The sequence below is a fragment of the Rhamphochromis longiceps genome, linkage group LG7, assembly GCF_057381845.1.
Source record: "Rhamphochromis longiceps isolate RC_006_pf linkage group LG7, R_longiceps_female_GT1.1, whole genome shotgun sequence".
NCBI lineage: Eukaryota > Metazoa > Chordata > Actinopteri > Cichliformes > Cichlidae > Rhamphochromis > Rhamphochromis longiceps.
In genome coordinates this window covers 31,739,785-31,763,539 of record NC_140563.1, presented here as the reverse complement: position 1 = coordinate 31,763,539, position 23,755 = coordinate 31,739,785, and the positions used below count along the sequence as shown (strand labels likewise).

Here is a 23,755-nt window from a genome sequence, read left to right as displayed (position 1 = left end):
AACAGTGCAGTCCAATACTTTTAATGCTGTCTTTGTGGGAGAGAATATAAATAGCAAGCCGCTCTAGGTCATTTGGCACCGAGTCAGCATAAAAAAATTAAAAAGCAGTTGCAGCAACCCAGGTCACCTTTATGGATTATGCTGCAGTGCAAAGTTTCATCCTATGGTACATGCTTAAGTTCAGATAATCTAGAAGTATAGGGATGGCCACTTCTATTATGTTGCATTTGTACTTTGATTATTAAGAATGTGCAGTGTGGTTTCAAGACTATGATTGGAAACAGTGTAAAGATAGCAAAGAACCACTGTGGCTGGAAGGAGAGATTAAGTAGTTAACTTCCAATGAGTGACTGTCGCTCCAGCACCACCACTGCATGTCATTAACGTCGTTCTTCCTGTTCAACAGGAGTTCGTCCTTCCCACTATTGCCTGTGTCTCTCTCTCTAGTATTGTACTTTGCTTTCAATATAAAGCATCCTGAGCTCCTGGTTGTCGTTAATTAGTGTTCTAAAAAGTTCAATCAAACTGAATCAAGCAGGTCTTGTTTGGTCAGTTTGTGGTTTTTAATCACCTACATTGTCAAAGTAACCAGATGAAAAGCCTGTGTAGTCTAAATGCGACATGAAAACATTACCGTTAATACCCACAGCCTCTGCGTGAGAAACAAAAGACACAAGCAGCAGAGGTGAAGAAGAAGGGAGCTGACAGCAAAGGTTTCTCAGGTCAACAGGGAGAAAATAATAAAGACATAGATGGAGCAGAAGAAGCAGCGAAACTCAGCGGGTGAAAATGTGAAAAACTCCAGAGAGAGTTAGACTGGGACCAGCGGGAGGACAGATGAAAGTCAGACAAGAGACAGAGAGACAGAGAGACAGGGACAGCGCGGCCAACCAACGTAGGGCCTGCTGTGTTCAGGACCCACACAGTTTCCCGTCTGATCAGATTCCCTTCAACAACAAACAGCCTGTAGCAACAGAAACACAGGAATGTTCTGACTGCCGGCCTCGCTCGGCTCTTGCAGGGCATTTTATTATCTGAAGCTCTAGTGCAGTTGTGTTTTAATTTCAACATGGCTGCAGGGAGCTCTGAGTAGATTAAGAAGAAGGTGCAGGAATGTCAGGAATTCAATGAAGAGCAGTGTTGTTTTCCTCTCTATTCTCTCTGAGAATGTAAAGCAGATTAATTGATTAAATGAGAATCTGAGCTTTTTGACATACAGTTCATTCAGGTCTTCGCGTGGGCTCGTTTTTTTCTCCTCTTCAAAGACACAGCTGTGAATATTGTATTCCTGACATATTCCACTTTATTCATCCACTTTAGTACTTGTGTGCAACATCTCTGCTGGTTCCATGTCAACAAGTCTCCAAGGGAAGTCAGTATTCGAGGCAAAAGGTAGGAAATATTGTGATTATGATAAGATTAGACACCTACATAAATCTCAGAGGGGAAGAGGTTTGGTCATCCATGCACTGTGACAAAATAAACAAGCAAGGCAGGTCTCAACAACCACATGCTGCCTGAGCAGAGGTGTACATCCACCTGGATTTATAGTGTCTTTATGATGTAAACTCTGATATATTTAAGCTATATTTACACCACAAAGCCGTTTACAAAACCCTCACTAAGAGCGGACTAATATCCAGCATTCAAATTAGCTCTTTTTTTCTGTTTCATAAATTAAGTAGGAAAATTTGTCTTTATTTATCCCGTCGATGTTGGGGCCAGTGGAGCAGCTGTGCTTGGTTACCAGTACAGGTGTGAGCTAGTACACTGGTCAAGGGTGACATGAATTTTAAGCTAACATTGGTGCAGGAAGTAAACCATGCAAGAACGGGAAGAATATACAAGCAGAAGGATGATCAGCGTTTGAACTCTTTAGAAAATCGCTTCAATTGGTAACACAGTACAAACAGAAAACGGCTGTTACATCATGATAGAGTCCGTTTTCCACGTGTGTGCACACATGTGTACACCTGTAATACGTGCAGGTTTTGGTTAGAGAGACAATCAAGGTTATCAGAGGATAAAAAGAACTACCAACACAAGCTGCAGTCCAAAATGGTAGAGCTGGAATACCTCTGAGGAAACCCACGGAGATGCAGCTGAATAGCAAGCACCATGACAATAGGGACACAGCAGGTGAGCTAGCTTGTAGGGGAAGAGAAGAAAGGAAGTGCCTGGGCTTGTTATTAGCAGCAACTGAAATGTCAAAATAAGAGCAAGTGGACTGCTGAGTAATAAATTAGTGGCTCAGGATGTCATTCTCTCAGATGGGTATTATCTGCATCCAAATATATCTGGGCCTGTCTGAGTAAATTCACTACTGATATTAAGATTTGTATATGTTGTTTTTGTTATTTACTCTTAATTCTTTTAGTTTGTGATCACACAAAATGTATAAAACTAATGAAATTAGCATAGCAGTGTCTCTATAATCAGTTTTAAATGTATCGTTTGATGGCTAACAAGGCCTAGTTCAGGGCCTAGTTTTTTAAGTCAGTTTTCTGGCATCCAAACTGCTGAGCTTCCAACATACATATATACATTCAACCATTTACTGTCCTTAATTTCTCAAAATGTGATGTCTTGTAGGTGCATTTTAACAAGTTTAAAATAACATTTTGGAAAAAGATCACCTGCTTCATGTAGAAAAAGTTTGATAGACAAGCAATGTTTATTTTCTTGAGTTTTAAGCAAGTTTCGAAAATCCCAGGAGTCCTACATTTCTGTCAGCATACAAATACTCTGAAATATTTTCATCTGGAAAAGAGAGAAAACGCAGTTTGGGGTCTGATTTTCTTGCGGTTTGTGTTTTTGTTTCATGCTGGTTTGAATCGGTTTATGCTTCCTCCATTTTACCTCGACACACAAACAGCTGGGAAACCTGAACTCGGAAACAAACGTCAGCTTTCTTCTCTTTCTGTTCTGAGACATTAAAGAAGCTCCAGTTTGACTCTCGCATCGTCAGACGAGCCGCCGCTGGATACAGGGTTTCACAGCGGCGGGGACTTGAGCGGCTGTGACATCACGCATATCGGAGACGACGGTAACACTGATGTGAATTTGGAGTGTGCATCTTACATAAGTTCTGCTGCTGTCTTCTCCTGTATGGATCACTATGCTGCCTGCAGCTGGAAGAAATGGCACACACACACAGATTTTTGTTTTTGTTACTTGCTAGGACTCATTCCTGGAGGCCTAACCAACCCTGCTACCTGTCTAACCCAAACATTAAAGCAACATATAAGATGGAAAACAGTATTTTCTATTGCACTGTTTGGTCAAAGGTTAATGCTGAGCATTAAAAAAACCTGAGCCCTCATCAGGTGACTTTTGCATTTTTATTCATTTTGCTTATTTAGCCACAACTACAATAGAATAATGTACAAGTAGGACTCGTGGGAACAGTATGAAGATTTAAGCTGACAAGCAAGCCTTTGGCTTTTTTCATTGCCAGGACATATGAATATAATTTCACAAAATAAATACTGCTGTCAATCTAATTCTAGACGTAAAACACAATGATGCTGTGCACATAAAGCACAATAAAAATGAGATTCAAGGATTCATTTACAGGGTAAAATTCAGCCTACTCCACAGCCTGTGTGGACATCTGGACTGATTAGAATAGGAGTGTTTTCTCTTCCACCAGACACTCATGAGACGACCGTGGCTGAAAAGATGTCTGTCCAGACAGAGCTTCATATTTAATCAGCTGTTGTGCCGGCTGACTGCAGTTTACGCTGGCTGGAGAATCAGTCATCCATTTTAAACCTAATAGGCAAAATTATGATTTGGGACATGTTTTGCTGCATAGCTGTTATATTCATGAACAAGGCCAACAAGTGGAGGTTTCTAAGATGCAGCTGTGTAAACTTTAAGGTCTGTTATGCGTGAGGCATTTAACTCCACTCATTAAATATGTGGCCCAGGGGGACAAAACTGGCCTGTCAGATCAGCATGACTGGATGGGTTTGAAAGGACTGAAAATGGAAGAGAAGTTAACACTAACTCCAAATTTACCAATAAGATTTTCTCCTACCTTGTAACTGACTGATGCAAATGACCTCTTCTGTTCAAATAAAGATGTGTGAATTGATTTGTCATGTATAATCATGGTTAATTAGCCGACAAATATAAATTTAATCAACTGAAATTTACAGGATGATGAGTACACTGAACGTATTTTTTGCTTTAGAAGTTTACTATTACAAATCTATGAGTAAGTCTCCATGCTTAATTGTTAATACTTGATTTCTCTAATTCAATGGAAAAGTGCAAAAACTTAAAGGATCATTAAAGTTCAGGTCATGTCACTCGTCCTCCTTCAGTACTTTGCACTCTAAAAAAATATTAGATTAACGTGCTCTTCTTAAGTTCACATTAATAAATGTTCTTAAGGCAGCTGTTTTAAATTTTATATTGTTCAACCCTTTTCTTGGCATTTTCTAGAAACTGAAATCCGATGAGCAGATTTTTTTGGTATTCCATGAGACACTGTGTCTGTTTTCATTGGATGGGATCTGAGAACATCCTGTTTGAATTTAATAAAACTGAGCCTCATTTATCAAAAGTGAGGAGCATCAAAGGAGATCTTCAGTCAGAGATGAAATTCTGATCACAAAGAATGAAACAACAAAAGAAAATGAAGGAAAGCAGCAGGACGGAAATTCTGAGAGGACGAGAAATAGATCAGTCCGTCGAGACTGAGGAATGATGGGGAGGACAGAACATGGAGGAGAACAGAAACACTTAAAAGAAAAGAATAAACTTTGACCCTGAACTCAGCATTAAAGTACTTAAACTTCCTGTCTTTGGAAATAAACCACTGACATACACAAACACACAGTGTTAAATAAACATTTTAAAATATATATATGTACTAACAAATACATTTTTATGGTGGTGGCTGCTGTCTCCTGCTGTTTTCATCCTCATTACACAAATAGATCAAAATGACTCAGACTAATAATAACATGCAAATCACAGCAAACAGGCGAGGGCAGCGGAGGGATTTTGCGGGACGTTCCTGCTTCAAGTCTTTGCCTTGGGAACGATTATTATTTGCTTCTGTGGGTTGAACCTCGCTCCTCCTCACCAGCATTAATTGGGACTTGGCACAAATCCTCTAAGAGTTGATGGCTAATTGGGAATGGGCATGCTGGAGGCGGTTTCATCTTTACACCTCCACCACTGTGTGGTCTGAGAAATCATTTTAAACCTATAATCACCATTGCCCCTGCCACCAGACTGAAGAAAAAAAACCAAATATATCACTCCTATTTTAGGTTCTCTTCCCTGGTTGCCCTTTAATTTTACAGTGTATTTTAAACAGCGCTTTTTATTGATTCTCAACATCTGCTAAGATGATTAAGTTAGGGCAACTTATTTATTTTGAGTATACTCAGAGTAAAATGACAAAGAATAAAGTGAGCAGTTGCCATTAGTAAGTGCATATACTTACAAGATGACCTTTTCAACCTCAAGTATACACTAAGTCAGTGGTTCCCAAACTTTTTTTGCTGGGCCCCCCTTTGTTTTACAAGAAAAAAATATGCCCCCCCACCCCACCCCACGCACGCACGCACACAAACACATCCTCCAACCACACACCCATATTTTGCTCATTTAGTAAACAGTTAAGCAAATACAAGTAATCTGCAATAAATTACAGGTAGTAATGAAATAAACTCTTTTACGTTACGTCCGCACCTACACGGGTAATTTTGAAAACGCAGCTGTTTCGTCCACACGTAAACGCCGTTTCGAATCACCGAAAACTGAGATTTTTAAAACTCCTTTTTTGGGTTTATGTGTGGACGAGGAATACAGAGTTCGTCACGCAACATTAAAGGTGTGCCTTTTTTCACGTCACACTGTGCGCCATGTTATTGTTTACATGAGATGAATTAGAGAGTATATAGATAGAGACAAAATACTGTTAATCTGACTATCTGCAGGTTTTACACGCTTACATACACACGGAGTTAAGGTCCCTCCATTTACAAAGGCAGAGGCGTCACGGTGTAATTATTTTACGTGTAGTTGTTTTTTTTCCTGTTTAATAATATTCAACATTGCTATCAATAAATTTTTCAAAAAATGCCTCTCTGTGCAAAATAGGTTTAAAAACATAAACAGCTGTTGGATACTGTTTGTCTGGGATTTGAACCGGGGAACAAATCGTGGCAGGATCAGCCTGATATTATTTGTATCTCACTGTAACTTTACTGTATAAAGAGCCAACATCTCCAAAATGTCAGGAGTAGTTAGTCATTACAACAAGTGTTTGTGAACTAAAAATCAAGAATGTGGGATACTGTTTGTCCGTGATTTGGAGAGCCCAGTGGTGCTCCCGACGAAGGGAAAACCAATTCTGCAGAGGAGACCAAAGGAAAGATCTGCTTCACCATATTTTCTAGTCTTTGGCTTGGAATGAAGGTGGTTTGGAAACATATTCAGCGATGCTTCATCTCCTGCTTTGCATTTATGTAGGACCCCCGTGCCAGCAGTGTCCAAGCATTATTTTGTTCTTTTCCCTTTTCATGCCACCCCCCCCACACGCACTAAGTAGTATACTCTAAGCACAATCTGTGTACAGGTTTAAGTTATTCAGAAATAAGGTAAATAATGCATTTTGTCTGTTTAGGTTTTGACTTTAAATTCTTGTGGAAGCAATAAACAACTGATTCATGAGGGTTTATGAGCTCCATGAAAGCAGATTTGAAAGGGCTTATGGTGCAGTCACAATAAGTATTAACTATTCTCCTTTAATGTCACTAATACCTGAATTATTAAACAAACAGCAGTAGGTTAGCTAATTGAAAAGTGAAAGCCAAAAGTAAGAAATACATTACACCATGCTCTATAACAATATGACGGGCTTGACTGGTTTCGAAATCAAATAAATTACATTATCATTCTTTTCTTTAAACACTATTAAACGACACTTCAAATGTTTGTTTAGGGTCTTATAGACCCTGAATGCAACAGATACCTCAATGGTAAAATGTGCCTTTTCTGTAGATAAATGAAGTCTAAATTTAAACTCTCTTCATAAACGGGTACTCCTCATTATGATCTGATCTCTCTCTTTTCCCAGTGTTTCCACTTCATTTTCCTTGGTATTCACTTTGTGTAGGATGTCTCTTTTTTTCTTCTTTTCTTATTCTACCACCCTTCAGCAATAGATTCACTTTCTTTGTTCTCTCTTTTCATTCTTCAGTAGCGTTTCTTCTCTGTTCAGTCTGATATGCTTTCTCTCCCTCGTCCTCTGAGAGTTCAGTGTTTCTAATTAATTCCCAGTTTACAGTCATCTCTGAACACACACGCACACACAGCCAGACTGCTAATTGAATTTTAAGCTTCTGCCTTTCATTAGCATTTTGCCATGTAATGCATTGTGTGCTTGCTTGAGTGTTGCCCATGCGTGTCTATGTGTGCGTTTGTGTGAATGACATGGAGGTAGGGCTGATTCATATTTTAATGTAATGCTTGAATGTGGGTTAATTGACTTTGATTGGAACATGTGTGTTTAATGATTCAGGTCAGGTTTGGATAAGAGTTTAAAATTCACAGTGAGTTCTTTCGGTGATGAAGTGGTGTGCTGCATGTCCCACAGTGTTGGTCACCATAGCTGGAACCATTTTACCATTGCACTGGTATCAGGCAGCTCATATAACCAGTGGATTCTGGGCCAGTACCGAGCCGAGGCAGTGCCCAGCGCTGTATTTTGGTGCATCAATTTAGGCCTGACCATATCAGCTCCACTTATTCTTTCCTCACTCACATGCCAAACAGACCATGAAATGAGCAAGTTGTCCTGTTTTTCCCTCCTTATTTCATCTTGACTCAGACTTGTCTCAGCCTCCTGGAGGGGTTTGACTACACTCAGAGTCATCTTGATTTAGTAGGCGTTTTGACATTGACTTATCTCATCCTTATGTCTTCACAATGCTGCAATATCCAGGGCAGAAAACTTTAGTCAGCAGAGACGTGCTGACCACATAAGGTTGTCTTCAAAAGTAAGTTGATCCCCATAGGATGTTAAAAGCAAAGAAACAACAACAAACAACAACAACAACAAAGACATTTTGGGCTAAATGGATAATTTAACTGCTCTGTGAGTTCATTTAGAATCTCAATCTGTTACATTTTGGATATATGGGTGTAGCCACTTCAAAGTTTCCCAAAATAGTTTTTTTTATTTTTTGCCTTTTTCACTTTCTCTGCTATGCACTTTTAACACACTGACACAAATAGAAAGAAAGACAAAATATCAGTGATTCATAAATATAACGATTATTTTTTGACTTAAAAAATGCAAAACCACTTAAAAATACTACTGCCAGCATGTATCAATAAACTGCCTAACCACCAGTGTGGCAATGAAAAACCTCCAAAAGTAAAAGTAACAATGAGCTACTACACGATTATAAATGTCTGAAACCTTGTGTAGCTGCTCTCCTTTTTTCCAAATTGTTTAGATCTGCAATATAAATGTTAAACTTCACAAGCTACTGAATGTTATTTTTTCTGAATTGTTTTTGACTGCATTAATCTTTACCTGTTGAGATGTCACGCACGGGTCACTTTCTGGCGTGTTGTTGTGTGACAGAATATTTGATTAGTTGCATTTGTCTTTAATCCCATCACACTTTCAATAAGCTGTCATACAACATAGTGCACACATAACAGGCTGCGCAGACTGATGGTCATGGTGATGCACTAAAGCCTCAGAGCTGCTTTCTATTAATGTCTTCCATAAACTGTATTGATCTTAAGCCTCGCTCCACTTACTAAATTACATTACAGGTGAATTACTTTGGTGTTATTAAGTAAATATGAACAGCAAAATAAATGGAAACGGCAATATTATGGGAGCATGTGTGTGTATGTGTGTTGTGTTGCTATAACTTTCAAGGAGAGGTGAAGGTGTTGTGGCCATGTTAATCTAAATGAGGGGAATCTCCTCTCCGATACTCTTTATTCATTCAATCATCTCCTTCTATATCTTTCTTCTTCTGCTCATTATTTCTTTCTTTCACTCTTGCCATTTGTTCAGTTTTTTTATGCTTACATTTTCTCTTCTGTTGTATAGAAATTGCATGTTATGTAAATACACATGTGGACAACATGCAAATATTTACTGTTTACAAAGCCCAGGTTTCAGACACATCTGTATCTGTCAGTTGAAGGAAAGGTTTTTCAACAATGTTGCTCTATTCTTATTTTCAAGTCCAGTGATTTCGTATTCAGTGCATGTTGGATCGCTTCTATTCTTTTTGTATCCAAGCAAAATGCACAAACAAATGATGTGTTCTTACAATGCATGATGGTTGATATCACTGGAACAAACAAAACAAAATCAGCAACCAAAAATCATGAGGCTATACACAAGAACCCAAACTTACAACTCCAACAAATACCAGCTGGTGTGATTATGGTTGACAGTCAAAGACAAAGTCAAAAACAATCTGTGCTTTAATCTTTAATACAACTCTGAGTCTATTTATAGCATCCAAATCCCATTTCATTTGTCTATGAAAAACAATTGAATGACTCTCTTTTTTTCTATTTTTGCGCGACATACTAGAAAACCAGTCACACAACGAAAAGGAGATTGAAAACGACTCCTGAGGGGCACCATGGCTTCTAACAGCACGAATGTGCTGTTTATTTATTTGTTGTATATTTTAATATTAGCAGGTTCAGAGGACAGGGCTAAAGTTATTAAACTTCAAATGAATAGATTCAAATATAAAGTATATCAATATATGTTTAAAGATAAATTAACTCACACACAAGTATAAGAAAAACCTCCAAGTTTTGTGAGCTACAATTACTAACAGCTAAAGCTCAAAGCACAGAGGGCTAGAAATCATCTGGCAAGCATGAATTTGGAGGGAATAATGTGTATTTCCCAATCAGTTGGTGAATGGTTGCTGGAAGTTGATGGTATTTGCTGTGAAATCGACTGTTAGCCCCAGTCAAGCAGACCCATGGACCAGTCAGTGGCCTCTGGAAAAATGTGTATTTATATAAAATCACATAAAATCTTTGAGTGTGTGTTTTTTTAATTAAACACACACTGTTGTAATCGACCCCAGGTCAGCAGCCAGCTTGTTCCAACAAACTAGACCACAGTGAGAGAACCCTGAGCACACATCTAATTCTGGGAACACACAAAAAAAAACACAGGTCGGCACCTGGTGACCTGAAAGGTCTGATTGGGTTATAGAGACCGACCAGTCAGAGATGTACTGACGGGTCAAAGCATTGTGAGCTTGCATTGCTTTTCTAAAAGGACTGAACTGGGAGCCAGTGAAGGGACTTCAGTACTGGAGTGTTATGTTCACATTTCCGTGTGAGTTTCAGGACAGTGGTTGCTGCATTGTGATGGAGTTGAAGTTGTTGTTCCAATGATTTGCATTATACTGTGAATAAAGTTTTACAATAGTCTAACCTACTTGATCTAAATGCATGGTGAGGCACAGCTTTTATTTCAAAGCCCTTCTTTTGAAGAGTGTTTGCAGACAAAGTATGGGTGACTAAAGCAATTTGCTAAAGACTCAGCCAATCACAATTACAGCTAACAACATCTAGCATCTTCATCCGCCAACTGTGGATCAAAAGTTTCCAGAGCATTTGGCCCTCACAAAGCAAAGGTTTAGCTCACAAAACTATATCGAAGAAGCTAAACTAACTGGAACTGAGTGAAAATGGTTCATCTACAGAACTTGTTATGATTGTAGAGATGAGAAAGAAAATGATTTCATGGTTTCCTAAAAATTACAGGATCTTCAAACTGAGAAACCAACTACTTTTAAGTGTGAACTATGAAATCACATTTTTGCATTTTGAGTTCATGAGTCTGTTTGAATGAATAGATACTTGTAGATTCAAGTAGTCTCTTACCTGCCACAGTCACTCTTGCTGTCCGGCTCACAATGCTTCCCAGTCCATCCAGCGTGGCGAGGCACTGATATTCTCCCTCATCAGGCCGATGGTGCCGCGAGTGCATCACATTTTGCACCAGCAGCGAGCCGTTACTCAGCTGTCGCCGTCGCTCATCGACCACCGTGCTAAGCAGCACTCCATCTTTACGCCATGTGATGGTGGGGGGTCCTGCCACAGCATCTGACTGTGCCTGGCAGTCTAGCTGCAGCACACTGCCGCGTACTGTCACCGTGTCCTGAGGCTCCTGGGTGAAAATGAAGTCCACAAAACCTCCAAGACCAGACGAGGAGGAAGAAGATGAGGAGGCATCTGAGGCTGCAGGAAAAAGCAAAGGAGACGAAAAGGAGTTAGAGGGAAGCAAGACACCAACAGGACAAATAAACTCATCTACATCAAATACAGGTGTGCTTTAACACACATCTGCAAATCACTATTTAATTATTTATACTTATAAATAATAAAAATATAAACAAATCTCATATTATGCTGATTTTAAATCATAAAAAATACAAAGCACAAAATTGCTAAAAGATCCTCAGAGGGGATAGTGTTCAGTCTGTACTGTTCTCTTTCTATACAAATACATCCAGGGCACATTTCTGGAAGACAACACTTATGCCGCCCGTATTCACCGGTTAAACTGGACAATCACAAAAGCAGACAGACAACCAACATAAACATTGTAGAAATAATTCATTTAATAAATAAACTCCCCAGGAATCAGCAATTTGTATACCGTAGCACAGGTCAAAACATCTACCACTGATTGAAACCCAGTAACTGCCCACACAGTGTGACAGTAAATGCATTATATGTACATATATAGTATGACTGAAGTTAAAGGTGCATCTTGTTGCTTCTTTTTGTAGCTTTATGTACTTTTGTTCCTGTCATTTTTTTCCAAAATTGAACTCCAAACCAATAATGCCTTACTCAAGGCTTTGTTCTGTTTTCTAAAGCAGATCAATCAGGACTAGAATTCTAATACATTTTCTAATGCTTTATCCTCTTTTTGCTTCGTGTTTTTATCCATGTTTGTCATTAGCTCTGCCAGACATGTCTCTTCAGAGAAGAGAGTGTGGCTCTGAGTATTAACCCCCAACCTGTAGAGCTTCACTCAGCAGGATAACTCATCACTGCTATCAAAGCCACAGGAACCTGCTGTATTCTTTGTTTTCAGGTTTATAGACTTTCTTTAATCTGCTGAAAGGCGAGCAGTAGCGGCATCTCCTCCCTTCTTTGATGTTGAGTCTGCTTAAACGTCTTTCATCGTGATCAGAGAGGCAGTTTGTTCAGTCAAAGCCGCCGTTCAACGTCTCCGCATTTCCCGGAAAACCTGAATGGAGGCTTTAGAACGACCTGGAGTCACAGCGTCACAGCGCAGAGTTGACTTTGAAGAGCAGCAGATGTTCTTTTTTTCTGTTTTTCATTTCAGTTGCTCCTATAGGAAAACTAATCAGAGCAAAAACTTCTGTATAAAAGTTAATCCCAGTTGGGCCTGTTCCAATTGGGACCGGAGAAATAAAACGAACAGCACTTCATAAAAAAGTCTTTATCTCTAAGAACTGGGATTTGCTTTCAGCAAAGCAACATCCTTTTCTTGTATAACAATATAGTGCTGAGTGTGTTTTCATTGCAAATTATCAGGTTTCTCCTTACCTCACTATAACAAGAGCCGTGAAATGACTTATCTTGTGGATTGGCACTTTATCAATAAAACTGAACTCAACAAAAAAGGCAAAAACAGAACCAGAATGAATCTGAAACCACACTCTACGCACAAGGTGGATGCCAACAAACATCACAGTCAGTGAATAAAACGATTTAATTGAAACATTTGTCAACCAACAACAGATTCCCAATATATGTATTGATAGATGCATGTGCAGTACAACTCAAATTAACCAAAGGTACTTTATTCTAATGTACTTAACACTGGCTCTTCAAAAAAAAATATGGTGAGAATCAAGTTAATTGTTCTTAATTTAGGCTCGTTAGCTGCTACAAAGCTGTTACTCACAACAATTTCCCACCTTCATCTCTCCAAACAACACACCTGGCAGATACCCTGCAAACCCATCTGTCATATTGAGGCTAAGAGAGCGTGGCTAAGGGTGCTTAAAGTCATTTTAAGGGCCTTTTATTAACAAACAAAAGGCCTTAAAAGTATTAAAGTGTGTTATACTGAGAGACAATAACATTAACAGCACACATACAGTACAGAAAAGAATCTTGTAGAAGAGCAACATCACAGGTATCACAGGTAACTCCGCCTGCAGCCAATCCCCCACCCATACCTGAGGATCCTTCACTCCTTCCAAAACATCCTAGTTTCCTTCCCCACACATCATCCCTTGTTTATCTCAATCTTGCTCCTTCTCCCTTTCTTATTTCTTCTTTTGCGCTCTCTTTTCCTTCATGGTTTCCTTCTTATTGATTCTCCTTCAGCAGTCGTCCCCCTCTCTCTCTATCAGTAACTCACTATCTTGACAGCTCTATCTGTAGTCACTTCCACCACACACACACACACACACACACACACACACACACACACACACACACACACACACGCTCAGAGCCAGTCACTTCATCAGCTTGTCCTTGTCCTCGTTGTCCTGCAGTTTGATGCTATCAGTCTCTGCTCAGCCTTCGTCTCTACTCTCTTCTTCTCTCTTTGTTGCCTCTCAGTCACTTTATCTTCATATTTCATCTGTAACATGAAGCCGGTCTTCACTTTATTATTTGACCACAAACTCTTCCAGACATATTTTTTTATGAACTTTTAGGATTTTTTCTGTAAAAAGAAAGTCATATATTTTTCTTGAAGTGTTAGTACACCGAGAAAATCTTGTCGTCATAACACAGAATATGTATGAATTCAGCATAAAATGAATATATACAAATTAATATATATTAAATATGTATTATAAATGTATGGGGAATAGACAAAAATCTCAACAAGTTAATAAAAAAAGTGAAACTGAAGAAATTCTGGTTTTACTGATTTGCTGACAGGCGGCAATTATTATAATCAGTAAATGAGTCATTTAAAGGATTTCTGAGAATGACAGTTCTCCACTTTCAGCTTTTCACATTTGATAATTTTCACATTTTAATGTTCATAGTCAATAAATGTAATGTCTTTCAATTTTGGACTTTTGTTGGGCAAAATAAGACGATTAAACGTGAGTACGGAGAATGTTACCAGCGTTTTTGTGCCAATTTCAAGATTCAATAGAAAACATAATGAATAACTGTTTGTGTCAACTTGACAAAATATGAAAACCTTCCACTTGCATCTGATTTCTCTCCTCACTGATTTTATTTCCTGACACTTAAAATATGTCAGAAGCAAAGACTCTGAAAAAACAAGTAAAATAAAAGGACTGTAGAGAGAGTGATAATGAGCAGTCTTGACAGCAATTTAAAATCAGATAAATGCATTCTGAGTCTAGCTTCTAAGTATATATTGATTACACAGGTTAAGAGCTTTTCTAAGAACAATACTTGTGCATTTCTACACAGATTATCCAAACACTGAACTTACATGCTGTCAGGCATGTCAAGTCCTTTAGACAGGCAGAGATATGAGACCTCACTCCCTGCTTGGAGCAAGTTGGCCAGACTGAAATGTGTTTTATCTCTTTGTGATTGATGAATATTTATCATTTACTGTTATTTACTGTTTTGTGTTTTAACCCCTTTCCTGTCATGTAGGATTTTTTTTGTCTGTCATTGTGGTCAGTCTATCTCTTCACACTAGTTTGGTATCTTTTTGTGGTGAACGTGAATCTTTTGTTCTTTCCTTTTGCTGTGAATTTTTACTGATTTGTCACCTTTTGTTTGATTTCTTGCTCATTTTTGTGAATTTCCACTTGTTTGTGGTCATATGGTTGTTTTTGGTCCCATTGGTTTTTGCTTACAGTCTCGTAAGCAGGTGTGTTTGTTGACATGTGTTTGATTTCTTCTTTCTTCCTCAGGTTGTGGATTATCAATCTTCTTCACGATTTTCACTCGTCATTTTGTGTCTTTGTGGTTGTTGTTTTTTAGCATTTCTTGCATTTGATTCTTTTTCCCTGGTGTGGATTGTCACCTTTTTGCGGTCATTTTACATTTTTTTGTACTTGTCTCTTTTTATTGTGTGTTTACACTTTTATGGTCTGTTTACAACTCTCTGCAGTTGGTGTGCTTCTTTGTGGTCATTTTGAGTGTGTGATTTTTTATTTATTTTTTGTTACCTTGTGGTAATTATGGCTGTTCTTGTGAATCTACAATTCATTCTGGTCATTTTGCATCTCTTTGTAGCTGCTTGAGGTCTCACTTCTGTGTCTCTGTTTTGGAGATTTTGTAATTTTTGCTGCTACTGTGTTTTTTGGGTCTCTTTGTGATTGATGTGTGTCTCTTTGTATTGGATTAGTTTTCCATTTGTGGACTTTTGGCTTCTGTTTTTTTTTTTGGTCCCTTTGTTCCTTTTTGATGTAATTTCACATTTCTTTGTAGTTGCTTGATGTGTCTCTCTATGAAAACTGATGACAGTCACTCTACAGTAAACAGGGGCTTAGACTCAGAGACATCCTATCTTCCTTTATCCCTGCATGCCTGTATATATTCAATCAAGAAAGCAGCATTTCACCCAGATCATACTAGTGAAGTAGAACTGATGATGATGATAGAAACTTGAAATTCAACAGCTGAGATGCTGTGTGTTTGTTCAGTTTAATCCTGATAAAAAGCTAAACTGAAAAATGAGCAACATGCAATATGAAATATTACTAAATCGTGTAGGCTTTGGTTATGCATTCAATTTTAGATGTTTAAAATCCTTCAAGTCTTCAGTAACTAACTCTAAGACCTGTTAATCTCGTGGCATTCACAATATTTTTGTACTTATATGTTTTTGTCTTCAAAAGCAAATAAAGGTCAATAATTCAAACCATATAGAATCACACTGATCCTGATCCATAGCAGTCTCCGCTGATTACAAGATCCTAAAACATGTTGACCTGAATGCTGGAGCAGCTAATTAACACACTGCAGTAGAATAAATATTCAACACTTAACAGAACAGTACAAGACAAAACAAAATACTTCAGACCTGGTCCAGATCACAAATTTGTTAGCAAGGAGAGAAAAGCCATCGAAAGACCTTTATGGAAGACACGCCCTAGTCAGTTTTGTCACAGAGGTAAAGAAGTGGAAGGATATAGAGCCATCCAGGAGTTTAAATGATAAGATGAGAGTCGGTGACAGCAAGGTGGACAACAGCCAAGACCATCTGAACACACACGCACGCATTCTCACAGTGGCTGACACTGTGGGTTAGTGTCTGGAAAAAAAAAACAAAAAACGACTGCATTACGACCCTGGACAACGTCCAGATACTGTGTGTGTGTTTGAAGTCTCTGCCAGCTGCTGCCTGCCAGCAGAGAATCAGCTTGACTGAAAGAAGGCAGCAGGAAGGAAGAGGAAGGAAAAAGATGCCCAAAAAAGGAAACCCATCTCTGTTACAATCAAACCATGAAACCATCAGACAGCAGCAACATATCAGGAAATAAACCAATGATGTGTTGCTAAATGAAAAAAAAACAGCATTTCAACCATGTAAAGCTTGAAAAGTTGACAAAAGAAAAATAATAGAGGAAATTAGTCACTTCAAAAGATTTTTAAAGTCAAATGTTTGCAGAGTTTTAATATTTTGACGGTAAAAGTATGTTTTAACTCAACTCAAATCTTTTAACAACTTGGTTTTATGCAAACAACGGCCTTGCTTAATATAAATCAGTGCATTTATTGTCATTTGTTGCAGGTGTTAAGCCTTATTAAGTATACTGAATTATTTGTAGTCTTTGCCCGCATACTGAGCGGTAAAGTTGTTCATACTTATTTAAAAGTTAGATTTTTTCAGTACAGCAACATACTGCTAATGTTTTTTAAATTCAAATTCTTTTCTGTTGTGCTGTGATCATTATTGCAGTTATATTGTGTTTAGGTTTAGAGTTGCATTGAGATGCAGTTTTCAGACTGACTGAGAGCCATGCGAGGGTGTAGATATTATAATATAACATAGGTCATAGTGAGTAAGGACTAGTCAACGTTCGGGGTTTTTCAGATGGTGAGAGAGACTGTTTATATGTCTGTGTGGTATATGGGGCACAGCGATGTGACCAAAAACAGAGCTCTGTCTGTTGTACATATACTGTACATTGTGTACACTAAGTTTCTATAAGAATTCCTGCACTTATTTGGCATCCATTTGCCGAGTATTGGGTACGAGCCCTTAATCTTTGAATTCAGACGTTTTCAGTCGTTACGTTTTTTTATTCATCTTTGGGCATGAAAAAAAGATTTTTGAACTTAATTTTTTTTAAGCATGTACTTTTCAAAGAGTTTTTTACATGTCTACTTAGGTGGACAACATACGTTTTGAGTGGGTGGCACGGTATCGAGTGACACATCAGTGTCCAATGTAGTGGTTTATGTGCAAGTATACCATCAACACTGACATAAACACGAGAAAGGGTTGAGGTTGATATCAAATATTGAATCAAAATCTGTTGAAAAAATTTAAAAAAGCTTGTTTAAAATTAAATAAAACAAGACTAGAATACCAAGAGTGTTTTTGTGAATAAAATTGGATGTAATTGAATGTCATTAATTTAACTGAGTTGAAATGAAAGACAAATAACACAAGAAAGAAGGAGAAAAAGAAAAAGAAGAAACCTGGATGTATGCACTATTTTCTGGAGCAAATGTTTGTGCTTGCTGAAGGCTGAAAATTTCTGCTTGTTAGGCTTGAAAAAGTTGTAGAACCTCCAAGAATGAACTCGAGGAAAAGAAGTGCTAAGTTAGCAGGAAGCAGTGAAAAGTGAAGTAGAAAAGGAAAGTTTGATAGAGTTAAATGGAGGTCTGATCCCTTACACACTGACTCAAAGCTCACACTGTCACCCAGTAAGCATCATCACCAGTGTTGGTCAAGTTACTTGAAAAAAGTAATCAGTAACTAATTACTGATTACTTCCCCAAAAAAGTATTATTTTCAAAAGTAATTAATTACTTAGTTACTTAGTTACTTTTTAAAAACACGATTTACAACCTGAAGAGGTGATAAAGCGATAGATCTTTCAGCCCAATTCTACTTTTTCTGCATAATCCATCATACAAAATGTAATCAAATGGAAAAGTCTCTTTTTTTTAACTTGTTTTATCAGTTTTAATCTTTTAACTTTATGCATCAAGTAAAAATTAAACTATATGCACCATTCTCTGACTTGAAGAAATTAGTTTAACATTTAAACCTATTTTCTACACATTCCAGCACATAAAATAAAATATTTTGTGTGTTTACACTCAGTCTTTCAAATAGATGCAAGTAAAACACAGCAGAAAATAAATAAAGTCAAAGACTCAGCGGTCCTGTTGCTCTATTTTCACCTGTAAAGCAGGACTACGGTAGGCGGAGGTTTACCCTGGTGCAGGTGTGCCACGGTCAGTGGAAGAATCCGCGAGTGTCTCTGTGAGTTTCCCATTACGTCATAGCTACTCGGTGCTTGCTCGGAAGTTTAGGGGTTTTTTCGCTGTAAAAATAAGTTTTCTTCCCACGCACAACGGACACTAATGTTTTTGTCACTTTTTATGGAATCAAACTCAAAGTAAGGTCAGTACTTCCACGCTTTAAACGCTGCACGCTCATACTCTCCTGCACTCGATATATGATCCATTGTTGATCTGCACACAGCTGGTCTCACGAACGTCGCACTCGCTTACGTCACTGTCGTGAGACATTCTCGCAAAGAAATCACGGTTTTAGTAACGCAGTAACGCAGCGTTCCTACGGGAAAGTAACGGTAATCTAATTACCGTTTTTGCAATAGTAATCCCTTACTTTACTCGTTACTTGAAAAAAGTAATCAGATTACAGTAACGCGTTACAAGTAACGCTACAAGTCACGCTACAAGTAACGCGTTACTGCCCATCTCTGATCATCACACAAGCTGACTCATCTCAAAGTGACCTAACTGAAACCTGACAGAAGCAGCACACAGCCACTTTCTTCATATCTTCTTGACTCCCAGAGCTACACCAGACTTTGGCACCACTTCCTGTCTGATCAGCAACTTACTGATTGTTTTTTTCTTTTACATACCTTTGACTGGAAACCAGTTTTTTGTTGTCTCTGTGCACATTGAGAATAATCGTCATTATTAGTGTCAGTGCAATTACCTTAAAATCTCAAAAGTGAAACAAAAATCATTGTTGGGACGATGGACATGTCAATCACTAAAAACACTAGAGCTGGCTTAACCCAAACATCAAGTCTGTAAGTTGTTACTGACAACAACACTGGCAAATTTACCAAGCAACAATTCCCAGTTTAGTCAAACAGGCTGTTATTCGTGTAACTCAATGTCTCGCACAATTTGCCTCAAAATTTCAATCCATCCATCTGTTTTCCTAAATACTTTTCCAAGCATTTAAGAAGGCAAGGCTGGAGCTTCATTCAGATAACACAGAGTGAGAGGCAGGGTGCCTCTAAGATCATTTAAATAAAAATAAAAGTATTCTTTGATGACATTTTGAAGAGCGGTATTTTTATGTGCAGTCACTCAATAATAATACAAAATCAGTAGCTGCTCTGTGATGTAAAGTCTCTGCTGTGTGCTTGTGGCTCTCAACACCATTCAGTGCTGAGAGTCTGATGATGAGAAAAGGAAAAAAGAGAAAGAAAGGCAGACAGACGAGTTAGATGCGAGTCATCCTGAAGTAATAGATTAGCATATCAATATCAACTTCCAATCACTAATATTAAATATTAACTCAATAAAAACTGCTGGACAATAAGAACTGAACGACAGCTTAATTTATCTTATTGTTTCACCACAAAAAAGTGGGCTGGTCAACAGCATGAAATACTGGCTCCACCCCGACCCCCGTCTCGGAGTCCTCACTACAACACTGTGCAGCCCCCGAAATTAGCAATGCATGTAGGCACACAGTTTGTTAAGGTCCCATCTGCAGTGAGCTCTGACACCAGCTGGACAGCAGTGTGTGCATGTTTAGCATTAAGCCTCACCTGCTGTCCACCCTCTGTGTCTCATTGAGTTAAAACTCCCATGATCCCTCTATCTCCCAGCTGAGCTCACCACACGCACCAACCAATCCATAGTCAACGGGCAGCAGAAGGAAATCACTTCAATTAAACATCTTTTTTCTTGCTTATTAAGAGATCATAAAAAGAAGTGCTCAAAGAAACTACAACAGCAACAATAGGAGTCATTGACTGGAATACTTTATTTTGAAATAGTTCAGCATTACTTGAATTCAGCTGCTCTGTCACACTAGACACGCAATAAAAACAGGATGGCTTAAAATTTTGATCAAGAGGCGGTTGCACAAGTGAACCAGTGGGAGGCAACCTGTGTCGAAACAATCACAGTTTAAGTCAGACTCACTGCAATCACGCTCAGACAGATTGGTGAAGGTTTGCAAATAATAGTACTCTAACATGTTACAAGCACTCTAAGTCAGTCTGTGCTGATGAGCGCAACTCGTCTGGGATGCATCTGTTTGTAATAGTGGATTTGACTTCAGTGGTTGTACTTTGATTGTATTCCACTGCTGCCAAATACTTAGCACATTGTACAGTTAACCCTTTAAGACCTACCATAGAACCAAGTCCGCCAGAGCTTATAGTATATTTTTACATGCTGTGGAGCCATTTTTTGGAGCATTTCAAGTTGCTATACATCAATACAACCATTATAGCCCAAATTTTAATGATATGTCTGCATTAAGTGCATAGTAATTACATAAATTGCAAAAACTTGCAATAAACTACAAACAAATTTAAAATCGTTTTTGAGTTTTTAACATATATTTCTAGTTAGAGAAATTTAAGAGGCTTATCCCTCAAAACTGTAAATACAAAAAAGTTGCACAAACTAGTTTCCCACCAAAGGAAATTTATTTTAAGTGTCTTCATAGTTTTATTTTTGAGATACACCAATTTTCATATACTGCAGGAAAAACGAAAAAATATATTATAGTGCAAATTTGCAAAATAACAGCATATGCATCAAAATAAAATCCAGCAGTGCAATATGAGTCCTAAGCATCCCAAAAATGACACAGAAAGTCATAAAGTCAAACATAACTTTTAAAAACACCAGTATAGGCTCATAAGATCACGATGGTAAAAAACTACATTTCCGCAAAATGACGTCACTTCCGGTTTCGGGCAGGTCATGGCGGACATGCGATAGTTCACGCTGATGGATGTAGGAAGTGTTACAAACAGCTGATCGGATCGGCAAAGCCTGTTTCTGGAATATTATGTATTTGTTGCTGCAAGTGCTTTTTATGCAGTTTTTGCAAAGCTATATGTGGAAGGATACGTGACCTAGGACAAGCTGATGGCATAAGATGTAAGTACAACTCCTCCGGTTTCATATGCAAAAAAAATTATTGCGCTAGCTTACGTGGTTGCAGTGCTACCGGGATTTAAAAATAGTTGCGCAAAATGGAGCGTGTCCGCTCCGACCGGCTTTAAAGGGTTAAAATGCCATCCTAAAGCAAATGTGTCACTATTTGTGGCAGCATCCGGTTGCCTGGAGCTCATGAGGTAGGCCAGGTTATCTACCAACTGGATGGTTGGGGGTTCAATCCCTGGCTGCATCAGTCTGCATGTCAAATATCTTCGAGCAAGATATTAACCCCAAGTTGTTCTGTTATCCATCCACTGGAGTGTGAATGTTAGGTTGATAGTACACATGTCATAGAAAAAAGTGCTGGAGTGAATGAGACACATCTAGGGCTATATAAGATCCAGTCCATGTAAGTAGTGAATTATTTTTTAATGGGAATTTCTGTGTATGTACTGTAAATATCAACAACAGTACATGACAATAAGTTTGTAAGACAGTAAGAGTTTTGTGATCATCACTAAGTCATTACTGTTAATTGCTATATTATCACATAATTGCCAACTTGACCCCGTTTAATTACAGACTGATAGCAGGGTGATCTACTACATTATATATTATTGAATATATAATGAGAACCTTCACAGACATTATTATTATTATTATTATTATTATTATTATTATTATTATTATGTTTATCTTGATCTACTAAAATATGTTTGAAGATGGCAACCGACTGTGAGTGGTCAAAAACGTGGTCTCTATATTTAGCTGTGTAACTGTGGCATAAAAGAGGCCTACTTTACTTCTCCTTCTTTCCTGTAATATAACTCTAGTTTCCATGGTGAATGTTCACATAAAACATGGCCAAAGTTTCAAATGATAAGCTCAGAGCATGTACAAGTAATCCATGTGAGCCAAACACTCCAAACACTCAGACTACTCAGGGCTCTTTGTGGGATCACGGTCATCTCATGGTAGCTCACAGAATCCCTGCCCAGATGTTGTTTCACCTCGTGTTTTATATGGGGCAGCCAATCGGAAGACAGCTGACTTAAAATGGGAGCTAAAATAGCTTCTTTCATCCAGAGGATGAACTGAGGGCCTGCACCAAGGCTCAGTCTAACATAAATAAAGTTTATTTGCAAATGTGAATTATGCAACTACTAAGCCAATAATATGAATACAGAGCTAACAATGAGCTTTTATGCATTAATCCCTGTGTTTTTTTAGAGAAGTCGGTAGGGAAAAACATCAAGGTGATCAATAAAATCAGCTTTTACTAGGGTGTCTTTCAGAAGCTCCACTGACACTATACCGAAAATACCAATAAAATATGAAGGACATTACACCCAGTAACACTGGGTAACACCCAGTGTGTCACCTGGGTGACAGGCAACGATATCATTGCTGATTTATCACAGTTATATATATGTGTACAAAGTTAATTTTATATGGTCCATGTTTTTTATGTTTTATTTCACAAAAGTCTAAAAATAGAGCCGAAAAAGGAAAAAAAGGAAAGGAAATGCGAAAGCTTTAATATTTTTCCAAAGTGTTTAAACATCTGCTATCGTTAATTTAATTGACACTCTGAAAAGAAACAGACTGCAATTGATTGTGCTGACAGAAAGACACACACTCACAGTAATTAGCAGGAAACACAGCAGGCTGAATGGGACTAGGCTAATTAAGACCAATTGGTGTTAATATCAGAGCGGGTGAAGTGTGCGTGTGTGCAGAACACATTCAGATTAACAGAAAGTGATTTTTACTGAATGTGTGAAGCTCTGCGAAGAGGTGTGAGGCAGCATTTTTTTAATCTTCTCGTGATATGTGTCAGCGAGATGCTTGCATTTGCTGAAATGTTTCATCTCAGACATATTAAAAGTGGTATCGAATAAAAACCGAAAAACAAATAGCAATCAGAGCTCTGAAATACTTGGAAAATTGCTTTGGTTTAGTTGAACTAAAAGTGAAACCTTAAATAAATACAATCACAACAGATGTTAAGACACGCTATTCTAAACAGCAGTGGAATAAAGCCAGAGACAGAGACACGTACGTGGCAAAATGATTGCTTGTATTCAGTGATGGAGAAAAAACATATTAAACACTTTTTGAAGGTTAAGACTTCAAAAAGTAAAGAGAAAAACTGAAGTTGTTGCACTTTCATGTCAACTACATACTTAGAATCTACTAAGCATTTCTACTTAGACAAGTAGAAATGCTTGTGTAAGGCGGGGTGACTTTTGAAACTGTGAGAATTGCAAGGGCAGAACTATCTGATTTTATTTTAATGCTTTTCATCAGTTTTACAACCTTCTCACTAACAAAGACATCATCCATGGCCTGTCGTACTACACCGAAGGAAGAA

The 23,755-nt window shown here is 38.1% G+C and overlaps 1 protein-coding gene across 2 annotated transcripts in view; it reads right to left on the bottom strand.

Annotated features, from left to right (window-relative positions):
• The window catches only part of dcc (DCC netrin 1 receptor), a 372,740-nt gene that overhangs the window by 245,688 nt on the left and 103,297 nt on the right, over positions 1–23,755 (bottom strand). For both annotated transcript variants that reach the window (XM_085413367.1, XM_085413368.1), the window contains exon 2: positions 10,918–11,274. In XM_085413367.1, the coding sequence (XP_085269493.1) occupies positions 10,918–11,274 (357 nt within the window). The remainder of the gene's footprint in view (positions 1–10,917; positions 11,275–23,755) is intronic.